The 24,325-nt window shown below is 41.5% G+C and overlaps 2 protein-coding genes and 2 non-coding genes across 5 annotated transcripts; all 4 read right to left on the bottom strand.

The window, feature by feature from the left end:
• On the bottom strand, positions 1–11,308 carry SUMF2 (sulfatase modifying factor 2). 2 transcript variants are annotated; one of them, XM_050928736.1, is made up of 9 exons: positions 11,138–11,308; positions 9,388–9,541; positions 7,864–7,978; positions 6,900–6,944; positions 5,278–5,428; positions 2,813–2,868; positions 1,876–1,960; positions 1,097–1,262; positions 1–224 (listed from the first exon to the last, which is right to left on the bottom strand). In XM_050928736.1, the coding sequence occupies exons 1-9, from the start codon at positions 11,220–11,222 to the stop codon at positions 119–121; spliced, it is 963 nt and encodes a 320-aa protein (XP_050784693.1). In that variant the 5' UTR covers positions 11,223–11,308; the 3' UTR covers positions 1–118. The 2 variants fall into 2 exon arrangements, with proteins under 2 accessions (XP_050784693.1, XP_050784694.1); XM_050928737.1 differs by lacking the exons at positions 2,813–2,868; positions 5,278–5,428.
• Positions 11,309–13,549: 2,241 nt separating this feature from the next.
• CCT6A (chaperonin containing TCP1 subunit 6A) lies at positions 13,550–24,316 on the bottom strand. Its single transcript, XM_050929663.1, has 14 exons — positions 24,120–24,316; positions 23,794–23,857; positions 22,213–22,347; positions 21,320–21,493; positions 21,031–21,134; positions 19,749–19,859; positions 19,041–19,200; positions 18,713–18,795; positions 18,162–18,258; positions 17,428–17,575; positions 15,723–15,856; positions 14,822–14,924; positions 14,101–14,173; positions 13,550–13,674 (listed from the first exon to the last, which is right to left on the bottom strand). Exons 1-14 carry the CDS (start codon positions 24,254–24,256, stop codon positions 13,602–13,604), a joined length of 1,596 nt encoding a protein of 531 aa, XP_050785620.1. The 5' UTR covers positions 24,257–24,316; the 3' UTR covers positions 13,550–13,601.
• LOC127037703 (small nucleolar RNA SNORA15) lies at positions 20,008–20,143 on the bottom strand. The gene has a single exon (XR_007770444.1). It is a non-coding gene; the product is annotated as a small nucleolar RNA SNORA15 (small nucleolar RNA).
• Positions 21,691–21,822, bottom strand: LOC127037704 (small nucleolar RNA SNORA22). The gene has a single exon (XR_007770445.1). It is a non-coding gene; the product is annotated as a small nucleolar RNA SNORA22 (small nucleolar RNA).
• Positions 24,317–24,325: the final 9 nt, after the last annotated feature.

Here is a 24,325-nt window from a genome sequence, read left to right as displayed (position 1 = left end):
AATAGTAGCAAATGTTTATTTTTAAAATTCGCCAAACTTCAATCCAACACAGCTGCAGGGAATCGCCGGCATCTCCACAGGAGAAAATGTCTCAGGACCATTCCAATACGTGATGTCATCACAGCTCTTTTTTACTCTTCGTTTTCCTGCTTTTCTGACTCAGGATGTGGGCAGCACAGCGGAAACCCAGGTTATCTGAGGCGGAGTCTGGTGTGTTTCCCATCCTGGGAAAGGACAAAAAACCCTCCAATGTAGAGTCAGAGAGATTTTAAGGCCAGGAGGGACCATTAGATTCTCTAATTTGAGCCCCTCAATGACACAGGCCATAGTTATCCCTGTTTGGAGCCCACTAACCTGTCTGACTAAAGCACATCTTCCAGAAACGCATCCAAGCCTAAAATGATACTGATACATGGTGCCATTTTCAAAAAGCCCAGTTCTAATTTAGGCACTTAAGTGGCCAGATTTTCAGAATAACTCAACCATCAACATACTGTGCTAATTAAAAAAATATCTGGCCACTTAAATTAGGGGTCTAAATGGGAGCAGAGCATTTGGAAAAATCTGGCCCTTAACGTACAGAATTGCTGCAAAGGGGCTGATGAGTGATGCAGTTCCTCCACCGGGCTTTTTAAGTGACATCTTCTGACAATTAATATGGAGAAGGAAGGCAAAGCAATTTAATTATTTAGATTATGTAAATTACGTAATTTACATAATCAATGACAAATATGAGTTTGTATGATTTAAAACAGATGAACATTATTTCTCACCATTAATTACACTTCATTGTTATAATTTCTATCCTTATGATATTTTCCCTTCCTTCTCTCACTGTTGTATGGGGTGTTATATACTAGTTGGCATCCAGCCTTCATTCCAGAGTTGGCTGCTGTCCATACAGAAGTGTTTAGGGATTTATTATTAATAATAATAATAAAGTAGTCTTCACATTAGTTAAAAGTAAATAATTATTAAATAGCAAAAATAAAACAGCAAATAATATGAAATAAATCTATGTTGTAAAGGTTAAGTTACTATAAGCCCCCCAACGTGGTGCAAAATAGCACTTGTACACAGCAGTAAGTAAACCTACCTAGTAGTAACACGAGCTTTGTGATTGGCCGATCCATCTACTGTGTCAATCCAAGATGCACCTCGCAGGACATGCATTTTCTGAGCACGCTGCCTTGACATGGGTCCATGAGGTTGATATTCTGATGCAGTCCATTCCCAGGTGTTTCCTAACAGGTCATAAAGCCCTGAGACGTAGACATTGCTCATCAGGATCCATAGGAGACACATACACTGTCAATACAAAGCCCCTTTGGAAGCACTTTGGTGCAGTGAGGGTTGTTTAAGATGTCATCAGAAGAGGATGGTCTAATGGCTAGAGCAGGTGACCAGGAACCAGAAGCTCTGGGTTGTATTCCCAGCTCTTACACACACTCACCGTGACCTTGGGCCGATCACTAAACTTCACTGTGACCATCTATTTAGTGGGGTAATAATGCTTCCTTACCCGCAAAAGGGCATTGTGAAGCTTAATTAGATCATATTGATAAAGTGCTTTGAGATCTCAGATGAAAGGCATTAAAAAGGGCAAAAAGTGATCAAGTATCATTATTGTAAATCATTGGCTGCAATGTCGTACTTCTTGCCTTAAAAGGTATGATGCCAACATCAGCCAATTTAAACAGCCTTCAGAGATTTCAATGTGCCCAGCATCATCATCTCTAGGTGCCAAGAAACTCAATATCCATTTAGGTTTTAAATTCCCGCTATAATCTCGAGACTTTATTTTATTATTTCTAAACTGAAATTAACAAAAGAATTCATTTGCAAATTGGGGCAGAGGTGCCCACTAGCCCATACCATAGTTGTTCTGAGGAGAGAATGCATTCACTGGGGAAACACCATGGTAACCATCTTCTGCCATATCGACCTTTGGGAAGATTCCCTGTGTGAAGAGAGGATTTTACTTTGAGGGTACGTCTACACTACCCACTGGATCAGCGGGCAGCGATCGATCCAGCAGGGGTCGATTTGTCACGTCTAATCTAGATGCAATAGATCGACCCTCGAGCGCTCTCCTGTCCACTGCTGTACTCCATCGGCACGAGAGGAGCAGGAAGAGTTGATGGGGAAGCAGCAGCAGTTGACTCACTGCAGTGAAGACACCACAATGAGTAGGTCTAAGTACATTGATTTCAGCTACGCTATTCACGTAGCTGAAGTTGCGCAACTTAGATCCTTCCCCCCACAGTGTAGACCAGGCCTAAGAAAACAAACCTATCTCACCCAGGATGGCATAGAAAAGAGCAAAAGGGCTTGCACTTTACAGAACCTCATCATGCTTAAAATAACGGAAAGTAACAGTCGTAAATCACATAATGCGAAGCTACTTCAATATGACCAAGCAATAGCTCAACCATTCAAAGTGCTAAAGAGGGAGATACCTCCCCCATGAAATTCTGAAACTCAACAGCTGCAAATGTTGAGGAATCTGGATTCTGCTTCCGCTGTAGAGAGTGGGGCGAGATTGACACCTTGCAAGGATATGCTGGATAAATATTAAATACTTATGGTTAAGTATCTTTACATTCTAAATCCTGGAGGTGAGGGGAGAGTCTCAAATGGTGGTAAATTTAACAACTGACCTGACAGTCCTACCAGCTGATGTTCAATATCTTGAAGACAAGTCAGTTTGATTTACTAGCTAAATGCTTCCTTAGGTCGCTTTAGGACATTTTTCTTCATCAATAAGCCATCAAGACAACCCAGCACAGAGACGATGGTATTAAGACCCTACCTGCCAGAGATTTGTACGATTTGGTTGAAACTTGTTCCCCCAAGGATATACTCTGCCTGTCAGAAAAGAAGAGGTGGGACTAATTATTTCCTTCCTGATCAAACCAGGACACCAGTAGGAACTGTCAGCTTTACCCTCTCTCACTGATGCTGTTCAGCATATGCATACATGATCTGGCAAAAGGTATAAACAATGAGATGGCAAAATTTGCAGGCAATACAAAATTACTCAAGGTAGTGAAGTCCAAAGCTGATTGCAAAGAGTGCCAAAGGGAGCAGACAAAATTGGGTGACTGGGCAACAAAATGGCAGATGAAATTCGGTGTTGATAAGTGCAAACTGATGCATACAGGAAAACACAATTTCAACTATACATAAAATGATGAGAGTCTAAATTAGCTGTTCAAGATCTTTCTTGAGCTATGAGTCACTGTGGATAATTCTCTGAGAACATCTGGTCAATGTGCAGCACCAGTCAAAAAAGCTAAGAATATTAGAAAGCATTAAGAAAGGGATAGCTAACAAGATGGAACATATAATGCCAGTATATAAATCCACGGTACACCAACACCTTGAGGACTGCATGGAATTTTGATCACTCCATCTCAAAAAAAAAAAAAAAAGATATATTAGAATTGGAGAAAGGGTAACAAAAATGGTTAAGGGTTTGGAACAGCTTCCATATGAGGAGAGGTTAAAAAGACTGGGACTGCTCAGCTTAGAAAAGAGATGACTAAGGGGAGATATGATAGAGGTCTATAAAATCATGATGGTGTGGAGAAAGTAAATAAGAAAGTGACTATTAGCCAAGACACTCAGGGACACAACCTCATGCTGTGAGTGTCCCTAAACCTCTGACTGCCACAAATTGGAGCTGGATGACAGGGGAAAGATCACTTGACAAATTCTGCTGATCTGTGCATTCCCTTGGAAGCATCTAGCACCAGCCATTGTCGGAAGACAGGATACTGGGCTAGATGGACAATTGGTCTGCCTAATACAGACATTCTTATATTCAAAAGGAAACCATGCACTGGTTTTAAAAATAAATATTTTAACTCTAAAGGACACAGTGCATAACTGGGAGGGCAGTCAGTGCCCTAAACTGCTTGTCATCAGCCCTTCTGATTACCACTCCATTCGCCAGTTACTCTGGCAGGGATTTCAAAGGAGCCTAAGGGAATTAAGCACCCACAGCCTACTAAATTTCAGTGAGAGATATGGTCATCTAGCTCCCGTAGACTCCTCTAGAAAAAAAACAAAATCACAGCTTCTGCGCATAGTGATTTACAGACATGACCTACACAAGGGGATCAATTCATCCACCACTAAAACGCAGCTGCCTCTGGAGTAGAACACTGCCGACTTCATACTGCTGTGAAGTGAAGAGGAATATTGCACCTGATTGAAAATGCAGGGGGAATTTTTAGGCTGCACATTAAATTTGGAGCTGGTATTTGACCCGGATGTCAGAGCTAATGTCTCTTCCTTTACCAAAAAAAACCTGGGAACACAGGTGTTGACAGACTTGATCAGACCCATGGGTCTACTTGGTCCAGTATCCTGTCTCTGACAGTGGCCAGGACCAGATGCCCCAGAGGAAGATGCAAGAAACTCCATGTAGGTAGATGGGAGATCATCTGCCCCACATGCAGGTCACATCTCAATCTCAAATAGAGGTTGGTTTAAACCTTGCAGCAGGAGGATTTTTCCCAAACTCTTTTTTTAAGTTTTGCATTAACTATAACAACTCTGGATATTCTTGTTATCCCTATAAATATCCAATCCCTCTGTGAATCTTCCTAAACTCTTGGGGCAAAGTCTTGGCTTCATCAAAGTCAGTGACAAAACTCCCATTTGACTACAACGGGGTCAGGATTTCACCTGTGGCCTCAATGACATCCTGCTGCAACAAGCTCCACAAGCTTTGATGTTCATGTCTCACTTGTAAGAAGAGCAAGCCAAGTTAACTTCTCAGGGCCATGCCTCAACTGAACAACTAATGCTATCCAGCTCCCTCCGGCAAAGCATATCTTTGTAGTCAACTCCAGGACTACCCATTATTCCTGGCGGAATGCACTACAAAGCATGAATGTTAAGGGCCAGACCCAGCTCTCATTACTGAGAAGAGAATTTGGCCCCCAAAGCTTTAATCAGAGAGATGGCTCCAAAATGTATTCATGTACCTATTTCATAGAGTCATGGGTTTTAAAGGCCAGAAAGGACCATTAGATCATCTAATCTGACTTTCATCCACATCTCCCTACGGAGACCAGAACCCCCAGCAGAGGGGAAGGTAGAGCTTTGAGTCCGGTAGGATTTCATTATTTAGGAATACAAGTCCACTCCTGGGTCATTGAGTCCTGTCCCCTGCCATCACAGGACATCCCATCATAGAATCAATTATAATTATTTGATGACTTAGTTTGGTTTGAAAGATCAGTTCAAAGAGCTTTTCTTACATACTCTCTAGTCCTCCCCTTGCAGCAAATTCCCACTCTGCCTCAGTAGGGAGTCTCTTCCCTTTCCACTTGCAATATGCCTGCGCATCATTCCAGCTCACGTGTAGCACTGGGTAGTCCAGCTTGGTTTTTATCCCAGATCCTGGACCTGCTGGCTGAGGAGAATTTCATTTAACAGGTTTTCACTGAGCCATAACAACTTTATGTAAAATAAACCCAACAACAGGGAACAGTACAGAGTCTGGTAGGCCTACAATTAGACACATCATCTATCACCACATGCTTTGCTCTTCCTATCTGTAAGGCCACTGACATATACAAGAATCTTGGACTACAGGTGCTTCTACCTGTGGGATATTTGTATAGTTCAATGGCTTGTCAGCTAAGGTGGCAACACCTTTGAAGTCTGGGTGGGGTGGGGTGGGGAGGGGATGAGAATAATCTGCGGCCACTTTTTTTAAACACCAAAAGCTTTCATTAGCCCAAGACAACTTTCTGGAAGGAGGGAGGGTACAAATGATAAATATTAAGCTAAGAGAGTCTGTGGCAGAAGAAGGAATTGAACCCAAGTATTAGGTTAGTGGTCAAAATACTGGCCCAGCCTGTCTCATATCAATGTATAGAAGGTCATACCCTGAACTTGGGCATGATTTGGAAATGCATCCTCTGCTACATGGTACAGAGCACCTTGCCTTTGACTACTTGGTAGAAATCAATCGTACTAAAGACTGGAGGATATGCATCTGTCTCAGTTAAGGACAGAGCCTCAGATTTGTGTAACACACAGACACCAGTTCTATCTACTCTGCTTGAAAGGCATGGCTGATAGTGGAGTTTATCCCTAGACCAGGGGTCGGCAACCTTTCAGAAGTGGTGTGCTGAGTCTTCATTTATTCACTGTAATTTAAGGTTTCACATGCCAGTAATACATTTTAACGTTTTTAGAAGGTCTCTTTCTATAAGTTTATAATCTATAACTAAACTATTGTTGTATGTAAAGTAAATAAGGTTTTTAAAATGTTTAAGAAGCTTCATTTAACATTAAATTAAAATGCAGAGCTCCTCGAACAGGTGGCCAGGACCCGGGCAGTGAGAGTGCCACTGAAAATCAGCTCGTGTGCCGCCTTTGGCGCCCATGCCATAGGTTGCCTACCCTTGGCCTAGACAATGATCTCAAAGAGGTCTGCAGATCAACTGTGGCCTGTGATCAGTTCCAGGTAGCTGGCAAAACTCCTCCAATCACAGTTCCCTCTAAATATAGAAACAAAATGGACAAGAACAGTGTACAGATGGGAGGACAGCCAGTGCCCTCAACTGCTGGTCATCAGCCCTTCTGATTACCATTCCTTTTGCCAGTGACTCTGCTATGGATTTTCAATTGAGCCTAAGGGAATCAAGCATCCACCGCCTAGTAAATTGCAATGGGAGATTTGAACATCTAATTCCCGGAGACTCTGAAAAATCACAGCCTCTGCACTTAACTGTCAATTTTCATCTTTCGTGTGAGTGGAATCGCTAACATTGTAATTAATGCCGTTTCTTTTCCCCACTGAAGTTCAGCCCATAAAGCAGATAGTCTCTGAAGCCCTATGGGGTTGCAATTCACTCCTTCAGAGGACTGCTCACCTGTCGCCAAAATGCGTTGTCAATCGGCAGCCACCAAGGAGCGGACTAAGAAAAAGAAAAGAGCAGATTAAAACACAATCCTGCCATCTAATCGTCCCCAAGCCTTGACTCTCAGTGCTTAACCCCTTTCACAGCATGCGAAGTAAGGCAGAGTATTTTTGAATTGGGTATGGTAGGGTGAAATTCTATGGCTGGATATGAGCAGCTGGTTCATTTTAAAGACATTTCTATAAAGCTCATAAGTACGGTCCAGGGGGCATCTGATTTTAAAAAGAAAATTCAGGATTTAAAAAACTCCTTTAAAAATGTAGGCTTCTGTGTTTTCAGTTCTGATCGATAAATATCAGGAGATGCCTTGCTCTCTCCATGCTCACCGAGCAGACCCTACTGCGCACTCTGCAAAGAGTCCAAAGTAGGCTACAGACTGGGGCCTTAAATCACATCAGGCACAATCCTGCTGTTATTGGAGTCAACAGGAGTTTTGCTCTTGGTTTCAATGGGAGCAGAATCAGGCAGGGAAAAAGACAAAAATATTAAACCAGTTGTTACCTGGTGGCAATATTCAGCAGGAAAGAAAAATGCCCTTTGCAATCAACAAGGCCTTTCCTCCTCAGGGAAGAATGTTTATAGCAAGATAAACAAATAAGGTAACATGGTCAGAAATAAAGTGAAAAATTCCCCAGTGAGGAGTCCAATTCCCTCCTACTCCCTGGGGTGTGGAGCCTAAACTTTCTAAAGGCTTCATCCCTTCTTCTGGGCACTTGGCTAGAGCCGACGTTACTGCCTCCTTTTTCCACATAAGGCTACAACAATAAATGATCGACTTTTCAGGAGTGGCTCTGCTTGGATTTATTCCACCATCCTGACACCACTCTGTTCTGACACCACAGCTCTCTTTTCACCATCGTGAATCAACTCCATAACATATTGTTCATATCACTTTACACACTCCAAATGGACTTACCTCCAGTTTTTGGGTCACTTTTTTTTTCAGCTCTTCAGATACAAAATCCTCAAAGACAAAGCTCCAGCCGAAGGCTTCTGCTTCTGTTTTATATTTCTTTTCTCGAACAAACTCCCTGGTGTGAACAGGTCAGATAGAGGTTGCTAGGTAGCACTCCCACAAGGTTAACACCACATGCACAGTAAGTTGATAAAAGTAAATGCAATTTACAAGAGCTATTCACACCACTTATAGTCTATTGAGCCCCTGGTGTAAATCCAATCAGCTCAATGTAGTTAGGTTTAGAGATGAAACTGGCCCAGTCTGTATTGATTGCATGGAACTGCTATCCTGATGTGATTTTTTTTTTTAATATTTAAAAAATAAATCTATTGAGTTTCTTTATTTAGATTTATTAAAACAAACCAACCCAAAATACAAACCAATCAACCAAGCCAGCAGAGTTACTCCAAGTGCCCATTCTAAGCTGCGAGTTCACTTTGCAAAAATTCATATTGAACAAAAGTCACATACAGCCCCTTAAATCCACTGCCACTATTGCAAATCTGTCCCCAACATTTCATTATCCAGGGCAGTGAATAAACCTGACCAATCTGTGTTCTATCGCCTCCCAAAATAGCTGAGAATCAAGATGAGCTTCGCAGCATGTCCAAAAAGGACTCATTAAGATATCAGAATCATCTCTGTGCCAATGCAGGATAGTCCCTCCAATACCTGTTTAGTGTTTTGTACAATCCTTATAAAATATATTATAGGAAGCAATTGAGTATTAATAGAGCCTCAGTTAGAATCTAGTCATTAGATGGCCCAACTTCTATGACTGTGCATTATGGAGAGTAACATACTTCAGTGAGAAAACGGAATATCCATCCTCTGACTGCAGTATATTGCAGTTTCATAACGAACAACAAAGCAAAGTATTTACAAATCCAGTACAAAATAAAATATGATGCTTTGGTATGTTGCCCATGTAAAACCCCAAACATCTGGAAAGGACCTGTTTGCTAACTTAAAATAACCACAAGTGAGTTTTCTGTTTATCGTTTCTTCTCAACAGAAATATTTGCCTTCCAGAGTGTTAGAAAAGCCATTTGTATTGCAAACAGCTAAACTAAAAAAAAGTTAAAATCCTCCTGCAGTGCTCCACAGATGTAGAGCAGGATTTTATAATATTCCAGAAATTTTGAGTGAACATGAATATGGTGAGATTCTCAGCCTTGAAAATTCTAATCGGTTTTCCTTAATCCATAGAACAGGTACAGCACTGGCAGTAGGTGTGCAAGTTCACATGCTGCTCTGCCAATGTACCTTCACTCCGACCTGGTGGGATCACCTCTAGGCATTGCAGATTAGTTCAGTCTCTATGATTAGTCACGGGCCTCTCTGCTGATGCTGCCAACAAAGATAAACCCAGCAAAGATGGCTTCAGTCACTACCCAGCCCAACAGCATACAGATGAAAATCTCCATCACCCTGCGCCAGCCACTCTCTGCAAAGTAAGCAAATGCTAAGTGTGGGCCTTACCTGAAATCCCGGTTGGTGACAGGATATCTGTCAATAGCAAATGACTTCACTGTCACCGCCTCGAGAGGCCCTTCATTTTTACCATCAGGTGAATTTGTTCCCATTTGGAACTTCCCGCCAGGCAGTTGTACCATGTTTCCATCATCTTCAAAAACTATGAGAGATGTTGTGATCCAACATAACAATTAGTCACAATAGAATCTTGGCGTGCGTACATTCTATGCTAGAGATGTTTGCATGCTGGGGAAGGAGGATAACAGAGGATTGATAATTATACCTAGCACTTAGACAGTGCTTTATATCTAGAAAGTCCTTTGCAGAGAGTGCACTGATCTTATTCCTGGTGTAACTCCATGGAAATCAATGAAATTATCCCTGAGAAAAATCCATTCACTAGTTCTCTCTACTCTCCTAGGAGGAAAACAATAAGTATTGTTATCTCCATTTTACAGCTGGAGTAACTGAGGCAGAAAGGCTAAGTGACTCACTCTAGGTGTCACAGGCGATAAAGCAGCAGAGAGTTAGGAATCTCTTTCTTAATATACATGGCAGGACCCCTGCTGCTAAAGATACTGCTATCTGAAAGACAGCCCCTCAGCATAGGTACAGATAAACCACATAAAGGAATCAGACTAGTGGCACAAAACGCTCTCAGCCCACACAGCCTGGATCTGCCCTATGAAAGCCATGTACATGCACACAGACTTTGTAAAGAGGTTTTACTGTGAAAGAAGCATTAGAGAATCTACACTGCAAAGGGTTCACTGAAGACAACTGCAGCTCAATCTATTGCTTTAGATTGGACTCGCTGTTGTCTGATGGCAATTTATACAGAGAGGCATTCCTGGGTATCCCTTTGAGTTGTGAGATTTGAGCATTCAACTCCTGGCATCTAGTCTCACTCATCAGTTTTCACATGCAGGATTTTAGGCCACCGGGGGAATCTCCTTTGGAAGTATCCAAGGTCTGTCACTTTTCAGTTGCATCAAATGACCCAGGATTCACTAGGGAAACTCTGAAAGGAGTAGCCCCTCCCCAGAAGGGCAGACCCAGGGTAAATACTGTGTTAATATATGTAGAAATGACTGTGCAAATCTTCAGAAAGGGAGAGAAGGGAAAAATACATCAGGGTGGGGAAGTTACCAGACATTTACAGCTAGGAAATAAATTTGGGGATGGGAGTGAGAAGAGGAGGAGGAAGGGAATTCCCCTACCTTCCCCAGCATCACAATAGTCATTGAGAATTAGGTATCAGTCTGACTGAGCAGCCACTGGGGCACCTCACAAACTTCAGCTCTAGAGCTGAACTTGGTGGAAATCCAGGATTCTGTCTTCAGCTTGCACTTTAGAGCCAGTAAGGGCATGGCGTTTTCATCTAACTTTTCCAAAGGTTGGAGGTGGGGGTGTTGATCCTTTTCACATTGCTCATTTCACTTAACTGTTGGAGTAAGTTTCAGAGTTTGATGCTTGTTCCTTCAAAGGTATTTAAAAGGGAGCAGACAGGCCCTTTCTTCCTTGTTTTCAGGCAGTTGAGGATTCATTTTAAGGCAGTATTTCAAGTCTCTTTTTTTGGGAGAGGAAGGATTTTTAGGGTTGGCGAGTCAGGGAAGACATACCCCGACAGAAAGGGAAAGAGTCATTAAGTGGGGACAGGCAGCACTTATCAAGCTCTGCTGCAAGAAAGAGTGTAAAGAGTTAGGGAGGTGGAAAGGAAAGGTGCAGCAAGACATGCCTGGACACATGAACTCACCTTGTAGACTGTAGCTGCTCCCTAACACACAGGTGCCTAACAGGAGAACCAGCTGCACTCTCCCAGTAGAGGAGCACGGCAGCATTGCTGACAGGAACAGGAGATGAATTGGAGGAGTTGGAAAGGCCCCTCTGTGACCCAGAAGAGCTGTGTACTTGGTTGAAATGCTTCCGGGATCTCTGGCTAGAAGGGAAGCCAGTCAAAGTCCCCGCCTCCCCCCGCATGGAAATGAAAGCAGGGAGGTGATGAAAGGGGAGGAGTATGTGTACAAGCAGCAGCACAGAAGCTGGGTACCTAGTACACAGAGTCCGTGTAGAAATGAGAGGCATTGCATTGTCATATTTAAGCCCAGCCCGTGAAGGATTGTTCCTGTTGGTGCATTAAATTAGTGCACCAGCTATTTAGTGTTACAGAGACAAAAGTCAGTCACTTTTGACTGAAGCATTTTCCTTTAAATTGTTACCCAGAATACCTAAGAGCCCTCATCTAAAGAGCAGAAAACAGCTTATCCTTCTCCCCCCAAAAAGCAAACCTAAAACCCAAACCTATTTTGGGTACTTGACAACACTTTTCAGATGACCAGTTTTGTGGTTTCTATCGTGTAGGTATGCAGTTCAGCTGCTTTGCATGGGTTTTCATTATGACAAAGGAAATGAGTTTTGATTTTTAAAAAATGAGGCAGGGGACTGTGACCGTAGGCTCCCATAGAGGCAGATGATCATACAGATGTACAGTGTGGAGCCCTTTTTCCTTTCTTTGAAGGTGACTAGCCCTTATGTTGTGCACCTTTAAAGGGAAAAAGCACTGGTGACCCTACCCGCCCCAGTCAAAAAGAGAGAAAGTGTTTCAACTTGCAGGTAAAAATCTTTATGGAGGAATATCTTGAACCTACTCTTACTGAAATATGTTGAGATTTTCTGCAGAGGAAATTTTGCAGTTTTAGAGCCTCTTCGAGAGTTCTTACATACACAAGGATTACAACAGAGGTTTGCTTTCTAACTCAGCTCTCCAAAGACTGATTCTTCTGGTAGTGATATATGACTGTGGTGTTATAAGATATCATTTCAGGACTTTGCTTTTACTCTGTATTCCTTGTTCATGCATGCTCCATGTTTTGGGACATTTGGGTGCATAAAGATCAATGCCCATATTCTGAAAAAAACAGATGTAGTAGTAAAAAAAAAAAAAAAAAAAAAAAAAGATACTAGAATGGAGAAATCAGTAAGCATGGCTACAGTTGGGAGAAGTTAAACATTTCTTGATCACCATTACAATCAAAAGGCATGCAAGACTGAAGCTAGAAGTTTTGTAATGTGGAAAAACAGAACAGGCAGGCAACTAAAGTAAGAATTTACATGACCAGTGATAGGGTCCAGTGATATCAGGAAACCAGAACCCAACTGGTTGTTCACATACTTGAAGTTTTGATGGAATTGTAGCTGGGTCTGGTTCAAAGTTTGACTATTGTCAAACAGTTCCTGTCCATCCCTCCCCCTGAAGTCCTCAAGCTGCTGCTAAAGCAGCTTATATCATTGGTGAAGTCACATCTGAGTCATCAGATACTGTCAAAAAAAAAAAAAATCAAAACAATACTCTAGGAACTTGCCAGCAAGTTGTGGACTATTTTAAATCACACTGGATTGTAGACCACCATTATACATTGCTAATTAAAATTAGAAGGAAGAATTATGCCTATAAATATGCACAGCATTCCAGGTATAGATCTCACTTTACAAATGAAGGTGTTTGTTTACCCCACCCCCACCCCCGTGAAGATAGGGAAACTGATGCATAGGTGACAATTGCTGTAAACAGGAAAAGAATCCAGGTCTGACTCCCACCCAGTTCAGTGTCCCACACAATAAAACATACTGTCTCCTAGTCAACTAAAAGTATTCTTCACAACCCCTGTGGAGACTCCCCCCCTCACCAAATTTTTCAACCTACAAAGAGTTTGGTGCAATCCAATCTGCATGAGTACATGAGTCACAGAAAGTCATCCCTGCCTGGGGTATTCTAGCAATATCCAGAAAGGTGGCCTACAGATGAGTGAATTCTGAGAAAGTGACATTTCCTCCCAGTTGACAATTACATAACTACATTGACTTGTCCCAGAACATTTGCTATCCCAACCAAAACAGATGTTAAGTAACTGACACCATTACAAGATAAGCACAGAGCAGAACTGTTTATTGGGTAAAAAGACTGCAAGTTGTACATTTCAGTGCAATTAAGAAAAAAAATAAATAACTGATTTTAGAACCTAATATTTGAACAGGTGCTAATGTTTGCGAGTGGCCATGTTTACCCCAAAGAGAGCTACTTCTGTTACTGTGAAAATCCATTGAAAGCTGGAGAAAATAATGCCGTCAGCTGGATTTTTTTTTTAAATTTTTTTTGGAAGTTACTTCATAGGGGCATCTCCCTACTCAAGGCTACCATGACAGTTGAGGGCAGATTCTATTCAACCTTTGAGAGACGACATTCCAGCTCGCATAATTTCATCAACCAAAAGTATGTTGCTAGCGATCACCGTGCTAGAAAGATCAAAACATTGATGGTCAAAACTTCTGTATTATTCTACATTTCATTCAAACAAGAGTACCAAATGCATACTTCTCCCCACTCAGTCCCCACCTCATACACACCCGCTCTGTAGATAATGGTTCTACATTCACTAACTTGTTTAAAAACTAATATACCATATGAAGAGTCAGTCTGTAAGTTCTTAAAAACCAATCTGGGGCTTATTTAAGAAGTTTGATTTTTCTATAGAAGACAGAGGTGAAAGGTATCAAGACTAGTCATTTTTATATAACTATTGTACTCACATGCTTTTATTTCTACACTGTACATTTAGATATTTCTGTAAAGATTAATCCATCTCATAGCAATCCATTAAATTTGACCATTAGCAATGGAAGCCTATTCTAGTTTAGTTTAAAATTACAAAACAAATTTACCATGAATGAAGTAGTTGTTTTTTGACATTATAATTATCCCAAATTCCAGCTGCTGCCGCCACCATTGGTTCACCTGGGAATGCAAAATAAATCCCCGTGTAGGCAATTGATACATTTTAGCATTTTATTAATACAGTTCAAAATCTTGTTAGACAGTAGGAAATCACAATATTAACATGCCACCCCCCCCATAAACATAAGAACACATCTATCTAGCCCAGTATCCTGTCTTCCGACAGTGGCCAATGCCAGATGCCCCAGAGGGAATGAACAGAACAGGTAATCATCAAGTGATCCATCCCCTGTCACCCATTCCCAGCTTCTGGCAAAATGCTGCTGCTACCACCAAGAGGCAAACCAAAGTATCTTCTACTTCATACTAAACACTGGCATTCACATTTGTGTGCCCATGTGTGTCACAATGAAAAAATACATTTTGTAAATGAGTGTCTCTGAGCCTCCAAATGGGGAATAGTGGCTCACTAAGTCAGTTAATTCTCTTGCATAAAGTTATGTTGAAGTTAAGCATTAATCATCATGAGTGAAGCATTCTTCTAGCAATTTAATCAACTAAAGAAGCTGCTCATTGAAAAACTGCCAGGTCTTACAACAAAAGTCCACCAGTCCTGAAACATCTTTGGAAGCTAAAGCATGAAGGACTTGCTGTACATAAAATTATTTATCCTCAATTGTCTGATGAACTTATTTTAAAGTTTCTTACCAGTGTTCAGATCAACTCCAATAAGTTGTCCAGATTCTGCATATTCGGCAAGAACTTTCACTAGTGTTTCCTGGGGGTCATAGCCAGAGTTCTGAGCAAGAACCTTGGGGAGGGGGGGGAAGGAAGAGAGCGGGAGGAAAGCATGTTTTATGTATTAAACTTAAAGCCATGAAAATCTACAGACGATGCATCATTAACTGTTAGTCTTACCATAGCTCAGAACGCATCCCCCTGCCGGCGTAACTCATACAAAAATGAGTAAGGATATACATCGGGGCAGGCAAACTTTTTAGGGCCACATTCAGTTTCCGCAATGGTATGGAGAGCCAGGGGGCAGGCTGGGCCTCCCCAAAACAGCCAAGGTTACTGTGCCTGCCCCATCCAACCACCCCTAGAACTCCTGTCCCTGACTGCCCCATCCAACCCCCCCTCTTCCTGACTACCCCCATTCAACCCCCCTGTACCCTACCCCAAACTCCCCAGCCCTCTATCCAACCCCCCCGCTTCCTGCCCCCTTACCACAGTGGCTGGCAGCACTACAGCTGTGCCGCCCAGAGCACCAGGACAGGCAGCCATGCCGCTGCGCAGCACAGAGCACTGGGTCAGGTCATAGCTGTACTGCCTGGCAAGAGCTTGCAGGCCTGCCGCCCACAGCATTGCGTCAGCGGTGTGGTGAACTGAGGGGGAGGGGGAACAGCAGCTCAGGGGCCAGGCATGGTACACGGGCTATAGTTTCCCCACTTCTGATATACATCCTTGTCTTCAGTTCAAAACATTTATTACTCATGTCTATCCTCTGGCAAAAGGCTCTTCAGCTAAGTGGACTACGGCTAAGACACGTACAATTTTCTACATGCTATAACTGCTCAAACTATTAGTTTAACCAGGAGTAATTTTATACCTTGGGAATTATGAGCAGAGCATCAGCAAAGGCTTGAACTCCAAACTGAGCTCTTCCTTTTACATTTGGCTTATGTTTCACAAGAGCATCAGCTATTGCCACTTCTAATGCACCAGCTCCTGCAACTACACATCCTGTAAGAGATGAATCATGCTAGTGTACAGCCATATCAAACAAACAATTAGACTACATAATTTAAGCTAGTGGTCATGAAGCTCCCACAGAGGCAGAGAGGTCAGTTAACATTTACTGACTGTAGTAAAGAGCACCAAGCTTTTATTGGGTGGAAAGAAAGCTAGGAAGTTAAAACTAACCCCTGTATGTTTCTGCTATACTCACTGAAACATGCCAAGACGTGGTAGTAATAATTTTAGTAAAAGTCTTACGGACTGGCCAACTATCAAAAGTATTGACAGCAGTTATGTTTTAAGCCAACTGTAGACAAATATTCTACACAAGCCAAGATTATTAGTATTACATGAAGTAATTTAAGTAAAGCACAAAGTCTACATATAGTAAAAAGATTTTTCCATCAATAGTTTGCAGTTCTCATGTGTCATTTTTAGATTAAAAAAGTGGCTCTTCTAGATGTTTTTTCCTTCTCTTTGAAATGGAGATTGGACTAGAAATATCAATTCTGCAATTTTCTTGGAACAAAACAAGTTTTCGTAACAGCATGCATCTAATTCAAGATATTTTAAAACAGACTTCTGAAAAACAAGTTATTGGTTCATTATTTCCACTGATAAGAAATGCTATTCTAATGATACTTCCCAGCAGGAACACCAGACTGACAATGCAGCTTAATAAATCTTTACATGACTGGAGAGCAAGCCTTTCCTAGCCCTCCTCCATGCTTTCAGTGGCATGTAGGGTACATATAGCTATGCACAGCATTGAAAATAGCTACATCAGGGGTGGGAAGGGGAAGAAGAGCAGCAGCTGGAAGCTGCCAAAGTCTCTCTTTGCAGCAGGAAATGCCTGCCAGAGCTTTTCCCCACTGCTGGAGCCTTTCACTGTTGGACACTACATAGTGAAACACAGTGTAGACATGGGAGGCACTACGTGTAAAGATCCATGTAGAATATATGATCTAGGGTTCTGGCATGTCTCTACTCAGCCAAGCAGTACTCCACCATCTACACTGCTCTTTATACTTTACAAGGACTGCACACCCAGCTTGCACCTCTATATGCTGCAGCAAATGTAGACATACACCTTGCAGCTATGGGCATATATTTTTTTTCATTCTCCTTGCTTCCACAAGCATTGACTTTAAATTAGATCTAAAGTTTTAATAATTTTCCCTGTAGTGAATAGAGCATCTTGTACTAACTGAGTTTTACAGCAACTTTAAGTGCAGCACTTAACTTACTGTTAACATTTAATAATACTTCTTCCCTTTCTTGGAGGAAGGCAACATGAGGCTTGTGTCACCTAACATGTAACTGAAGTTATAATAACTGACCAAACATGCGTGTCCATCTTTCCTAAATACTCACTTTAAAAGCACCAAGGTACTGTGAACACTTGAAGTAGAAGTGCACTTTAGGAGTTCGTAATGACACTGCGGTAACAAAAGCTAACAATTTATCCATAGAAAAATACAAGCATACAGCTGTGCATTGGCAGGTATGTTTTGCATATTTCAAGATGTGCCTCATAAGACCTCTTTATATGTAATAAAAAGCACCAGGAGACTTACCGTCCTCAATAGCGTTTTTGACAGCACGTAGCCCATCTCTTACTGCATCCTTGATTTGCGTGAGTGTATGTTTATTTGGCCCCCTGATCAACAGGGTAACAGAGCGAGGGTTGTCACATTTCTCAATGAAGGTAAACTTCTCTTCACCCTGTATGCCAATAAGCAGCAAGTTTCTAATACCACATTTTTGCATAAGAAAAACTCCCACATAAAGCGCTAAATGGAAAAATATTTAACAATGGTGCATCTGAGTATTTGAAGACTGAAGTCAACAAGAGTTTATTCAGATAATTAATTTTGTACCTGACCTTTCAGGAAGGGAGGAGAGATAGAAAAGGAGACGTTTGTCTCCTCACCCTCTGAAGTTGAGAAGGAATATGAACAATTACATTTCAGCCTTAAATAGAGAACAAGTTTATTCTGTGTTGTCTTTGGCTCATTTTTATTCTTGATCCCCAACACATTTAGTTGCAGTACCAACATCTAGGCAAAATGCTTATACATGACAAGGAGAAACAGCGAGAAGAAGTCTCATTGACTTTTTAATGAGACTTCCATTACTGCTCTCAAACTTCTAAATCAATTCTCGTGGGAGCCTAAATGTAGGCAAGACCTCCATATGTTTAGAAGTAGCAGAATAAACAAAGCCTGAACTGAGAAGATTGCTGCAGAGCAGACAGGAGCCAGTGGAATATCAAATTTAGCCTTGGTTACAAACTCAAGGCCTTACGCACCAGTACATACTCGTAGACAAGACCAGCATGCCCCAAACAGTCAGCACTGAGGTCATCCACAGAATTCATAGCCATACCACCACAAGCAAGAGTCAATCTGAAAAAGGATGTACATAAAACAGAGTTATGTTTTTTAAAAATAAATGTAAGTGAAAATAAGCTAGGGAATCTTAGTTGCCTGAATGATCCTGAGTGAAGATGTTTTTCACATCATGCCATAAATTATAACATATAGGCTGGTCTCATTATTTGAGACTTTATCTCAAGATAGTAAGGATTGTTTATTCAGGTGATTACTTCCTAGTGTTTGAGTTTAAAACAATTTAAACCTCTTCTACAGTACTTTGAGTTGAAAGCTTACTACAAGTTTTAGTCTCATGTCAGGATTCTCCATGACTTATACTGAACTGACTGTTTTTATTCCTGTAGGAAGTGTATCTGCTTGAACTAAAAGGATATTTTACTTCAGTTTTGAAAGAAAAACATGTAATAAACTCAGAATGGATTGTGAAAGTTAACACAAAGTCTCTATTCCTTCCTCAAGAACTGACCTCTCCATGTTCCTCCTTTTTGCTCGGCGCAAAGCTACTATTCCCTCTTTTGCAAGTGCATCCAAGGAAAATGGATCAATTCCCTATAACCAAAGAGAAGTACATATTAGGAAAAACTAAAAATAGATTCAGTCCAGCGCTAAATACCAAATTCTACATTCAGTTCATACTGAAGTAAGTAGAAGCTATGCACATGTATCTGAAAACATGCTGCTAAGGCTTGTCTGAAGAAACCTATACAGTTAACAGAAAAAGCATGAGGCCTGCCAAGAATACCAACATTTTTTAGGTAATTTTTTCAGTTACCTTGTATTCTCATTTATCTCACCTTTTGATTGATCACAATAAATCCTTTATTTGAATCACCACAGACTCTTTTTTTCAAATCTATGATTTTGTTCACTCTGTCTTCAATGAATTTTCTTTCAGCTTTTACTAACTTCTCTCTTTCTTCTGCACTCTTATAAAAGAATCCTGAGCTCACCTCTCTGAAAGAAAAAAATTGTTCAACATTACTACTAGTGCTCTATAATGTTAAAACAGCAGAATATTAAAATCAGAAGAGGACTTAAAGTGTTTCAGTTAAGACATCGATAGCTAAAATTATAGTATAGCACTACGAAATTTACAGTCCTTTAGAATACATGTAAAAATTCCTTCCAACGCAGAGCACAGCACAGTCATACCAAGGGAACTATGAAGTATACTTGGGTGTTCACTGTGCAATGCAAGACGTGTTGGAGGCATAGGGGAGACTTCCTGTCATTCAATTAGCCAACAGAATGGACTACTGTGCTAATGTGCCCACCTCAATAGCCAATTCATCGCTCCACTACTTTGGAGTGAAACATTTGACTTCATTTCCTCCTTTTACACAAAACTAGGCTAGTTTTAATTTTTTTGTTAAATAAAAAGGAATATTCTAAATTTTATTATTCTTAATACTCTTAAAAGGTCTAAGACATATATGTAAATATTAATTCACATTACCAGAGTCAGGTATATTTCTTCCCTTGTTTCACTGGTGACTACTTACGTTTTTTCATATTCTAGCGATACGTTGCAAGTAAGGATGTAAGCATCTTCCACTCTTTTCTTCATGTCAGGATGACGAGCACCATGGTCCAAAACAAGTCCTCTAATCAGCCTGTAAAAAGTCAGTAAGATTACCTATAAAAAAATATTTTATACACAGGGTAGCAAACTTCTGTTTCCCTGAAACGTAGTCATAAAACTAATATCATGGTTGAACCAACAAATTACCTATCATACTGTCATATCAAGAATTCATTGGATCATGTATCCTACTTGTACAGACATGCTAACTTTACACAAAGCATACCATTAGGAAAACGCAAAAAGGAAATATACTCTAGCATAGCGTCTGACTGCACTGGCTACTGAAGAAGCCAATGCAGAATTCATCCATGCCACTGAAGTTAAACATTACAAAAAAGGTTTAGGTATTCCAAAAATTTTGAAGCATTATGATTCTCTTAACCTGCAATTCCGAGAAGATTTTATATATCTTCACTTAAGAGGACACTTAAGACATTAGAAGCCACCCAGTGCTGCCAATATTGTAGAGTCACAAAAGGCGGAGACAACAAGGAGTCCAGTGGCATCTTAAAGACTAACAGATTTATTTGGGCATAAGCTTTCGTGGGTAAAAAAGCCACTTCTTCAGATGCAAAAAGGTGGCGAGCTGGATTCCTATTCACCTTGCATTTTTTATTAGTTACCTAAAACTTCCACTTTATCTATACTGGAAGTGAACTTGCATTCCAAAAGAGATGGAATAGTTAAAAAGGAGTAAGACGCTTCATGGTTTTCACACTGACAACTGTTTTAAAACAATCTTTGAAAGTTAAAGTTTATACACAGCAGATGTGCCTAATGTACATTTTATACTTGAAATGTATGTGTAGTGATAACAGTGTTCAGAAAAGTATCAGAACAATATAGTCATCCCCCAGCATAGACGGACATCATTTAGTCTCACTTGTGTCCAGTCCCTCCTGGCCTGTTAGAAGATTAGCATAACAGAAAAACTGAAAAATAGCTTTTTTCTGTTATTTACTTTGTAATTCTGACAATACTTTGCTATTAATCAGTTTTGTAGTTTTCCCTTGCAGAGTCAGTTTCCTCTTTTCAAACAAAACCAAGGTAAGAAAATTGGGAAAATGCAATTGTAAACTGACAAAAATTGGCAGAGGGACTCAGAGGTGGCATGCTACCTTCAACTGCTTTAAAGCAATTAAGTTTCAAGTATGACTAACAGACACAGAATGCATTACCAACATTTTATAGCTACCTACGCTGTTTCAGTTTCTGATTTGTGCTTCATCTCCATAATCTCAACCATGTAGAGGTCGATAGGCTCATCTGGTTTTCTGATTGCCAAAACAGCATCTACTACAGCCTGGAATAGAAGAGAGTGCCTCCATAAAAACCATGCATTCTTCAAAAAAGTAACCCAGCCAGTATTCCCCCAACTTTTGTACATTCTCACCCCTCCCCCAAATAGTTACAGAACAAGTTGAACACCTGGAGTTCCTGACAGAGAGGACAGTAAGGTAAGGTGACAGACAATACAAGCACACTTGCCTCGGTTAAGATATCAGCAAGCTCTGCATGAACTTTAGTACGTAGGGACGTTCTTGCAACATCCACAAGTGTCTCTCTGTCCATCTCCTTGGTTACTTTGACTGTTTCCAAAACTTCAAGTGCTTTTTCTTTTGCAGCTTCAAATCCTTCGGTGACTATTCTAGGGTGCAAGCCCTAGTTTTTAAAATAAGTTAAGTAACAGAATGGTGAGTAGATTTTTTTCACACCTGAAAAGCTCCTATTTACTAGTTTTACTTGAAAAGTTAAGGTTTGAAGTGTTATTTCCAAATTTCGGATACCACAAAGATCAATCACTTTGGTGCTTTAAGACTGAAGTAAGTTAGAATTTGCATGCTACAGAGAGGAAAAAAAAATGTACTGTCCTTCTGAATACATGTAAAAGGAAAGGCACTCCTCCTAATGCAGAGGAAAAGAACAGATTACTCTAGCACAGAGTTCTAGCCAAGGGAACTACAAAGCACACTTGGGTGTTCACTGTGCAACATGAATTAATAAGGTATTAACTTAAGTCCCCCAGCACATATACTGCCAGCAATGATGCCTTACTCTAGAAAGGTGACTCTTGGTGTCATACGATTAGAAGACAAGAGCTTTAAATCCAATTAGAAATAAGTAAAAAACAAATGATAGATACAAGCTGCATCCATCACAGGTGGTTTTAACCTGTAATAATACAACCCTGGCTAGTTTAACATCTGTTTTAGTTTTTACCCAAGGTATTCACACAATAAAAAGTGTTTCAAATAAGATCATTCCGGAAGAGCTGTAACACCTGAAGTTTCTTTTATGAACATAAAACATTAACTGCAATGATGCTGAACAGCCTCAAAGGAAAACGTCCACATTTTCTTAAGTAAAAAATTCATACGTACCTCGGAAATATAGAGGTCTGCCTGCTTCAGCAGCTCTCCAATGATCAAAACATTTGAAGTGGTACCATCTCCAGTGATGTCATCCTGTGCTGTTGCTACTTTTGCTATCAAGGAGGCTGTTGGGTGTTGTATTTGCTAAACAAAACAAGACCAAAAAAAAAAAAAAAAGGACACTGAACAATAAATCTTGTTGCATTGTTATGGGAATAACCATCTGAAACCAAGTATCAGAGGGGTAGCCGTGTTAGTCTGGATCTATAAAAGCAGCAAAGAATCATGTGGCATCTTATAGACTAACAGACGTATTGGAGCATGAGCCTTCGTGGGTGAATACCCACTTTGTCGGATGCATGTATTCACCCACGAAAGCTCATGCTCCAATACATCTGTTAGTCTATAAGGTGCCACCGGACTCTTTGCTGCTTTATCTGAAACCAATTTAACAATTATATCTGGCCAGTACTTACTTTTCATAACCAATAGTGTATCTGAATGATTTTGTTATCATCACTTCGAAGTGGTACCATCTAATTAGAGAATCACATTTAAAGAACAAGCTACAGTGGTCATAGGCTTTGCATAACTCTTGTTCTGACCAAAAAAGTAATGAAAATAAAGAACTAAAGCAAGGCACTGGCTTCTTCAAACATTAAGATGTCTTTATCAGCCAAGTTATTCTAAAAGGACCATGTATACATGCCTGACAGAAGGGAAAAAAAAGGATATTTTAAGCAGCAGCACAGAAAAGTTAACCTTAATGGAACAGACCAAGCACATAAGCACAGAGGAGACAGCATTTAAAAGTATGATGTAAAATACAGCACAATTAAAGATTGATGTAATATTTCATTTAGCTAGCATGTGGCAGGGAAACTACAGTGTAGGTATGGATCTGTGTGCAGTGGAAACTGACACATGGACCTAGGGAGACCAGATGTCTTGATTTTATAGGGCCAGTCCTGATATTTGCGGTTTTTTCCCCTTAAATATGGGCTCCTATTACCTCTCACTCCTGTCCTGATTTTTCATACTTATTATCTGTGGGCCACACACACCATGCAGCTTAGTACCTACTTTTTTTAAAAACATCATACCTGTACCTCGGGGACTGGTCCTGCTTTGAGCAATGGGCTGGACTAGATGACCTCTTGAGGTCCCTTCCAACCCTGATATTCTATGATTCTGTCTCCATTTAGCCTCAATTCTGCATGTACATCTACCCAGAGCCCTACTGTTCGCAACAGAAATGCAGGCCTCTCCCTGATCAGATGCAAGACTGGGACTTTAGAGACACAGAAGTGTTAGGTGAACCAAAATAATCTTTGGGTAAACAGCAGCCTATTTAAGAGGAACAGGCAGGATAATGAATGAAAGATTTAACCCTTTCTGAGATGAGAGATAGCACAGCTTGGTAAACTACAAACCAATGAGCAACAGGTACATTTCTGCTATGGAATTAACAACTTCCCTTTCTGGTTGCCGACCCATGTGACTTAGCTAGCATCTGCCTCCAGCCCCTGCGCGAGAAGCGCCCTTCCCCGACACTGGGGAGCCCGCGCCGGGGGAAAGGGGCGCGCTCACCATCTCGTGAAGCAGCACGTTGCCATCTTTGGTAAGCTTGATCTCTCCAGCGCCAGACACCAGCCTGCGAGAGGGACAATGCAGAACGTCAGCGGCTGCGCGGCCCCGCTCCCCAGGGGCCTGCGCGTTGCCCAACCCCAGCGCGTGGCTTCCTAGGTGCCCGCATGGCCGTGGGCCGCCGGGGCTTTGTCTCCAACGCTCCGGACCCCTCGGGCCGCCGGCCGGCAGCGGAGAACCCGCCAGTCACTGCGGGGAGCCCGTTCCCCTCCCCACCGGGCCTCACCGCTACACCCGCCTCAGCCACGCGGCCTCCCCCCCGGCCTCACATCTTCATGGTGCCCTTGGGGCCCAGGTTGGTCCGCAGCACGTCCTGCAGTCCCCGGGCCGCGCTGATGTTCACGGCCAGCGCCGCCTGGGCGCGGGCCACCTCGGCCTTCGGGTTGAGCGCCTTCACCGCCGACATCTCCACAGCGAGGCCGCGAGCAGAGACGAAACCAGCTCCCCGCGTCGCCGCCCCGCCCTTCTAGAACAC

Source organism: Gopherus flavomarginatus, chromosome 19 (assembly GCF_025201925.1).
Source record: "Gopherus flavomarginatus isolate rGopFla2 chromosome 19, rGopFla2.mat.asm, whole genome shotgun sequence".
Taxonomy (NCBI): domain Eukaryota; kingdom Metazoa; phylum Chordata; order Testudines; family Testudinidae; genus Gopherus; species Gopherus flavomarginatus.
The sequence above is the reverse complement of the archived record's forward strand: the minus strand, read 5'-3'. Positions and strand labels throughout refer to the sequence as shown.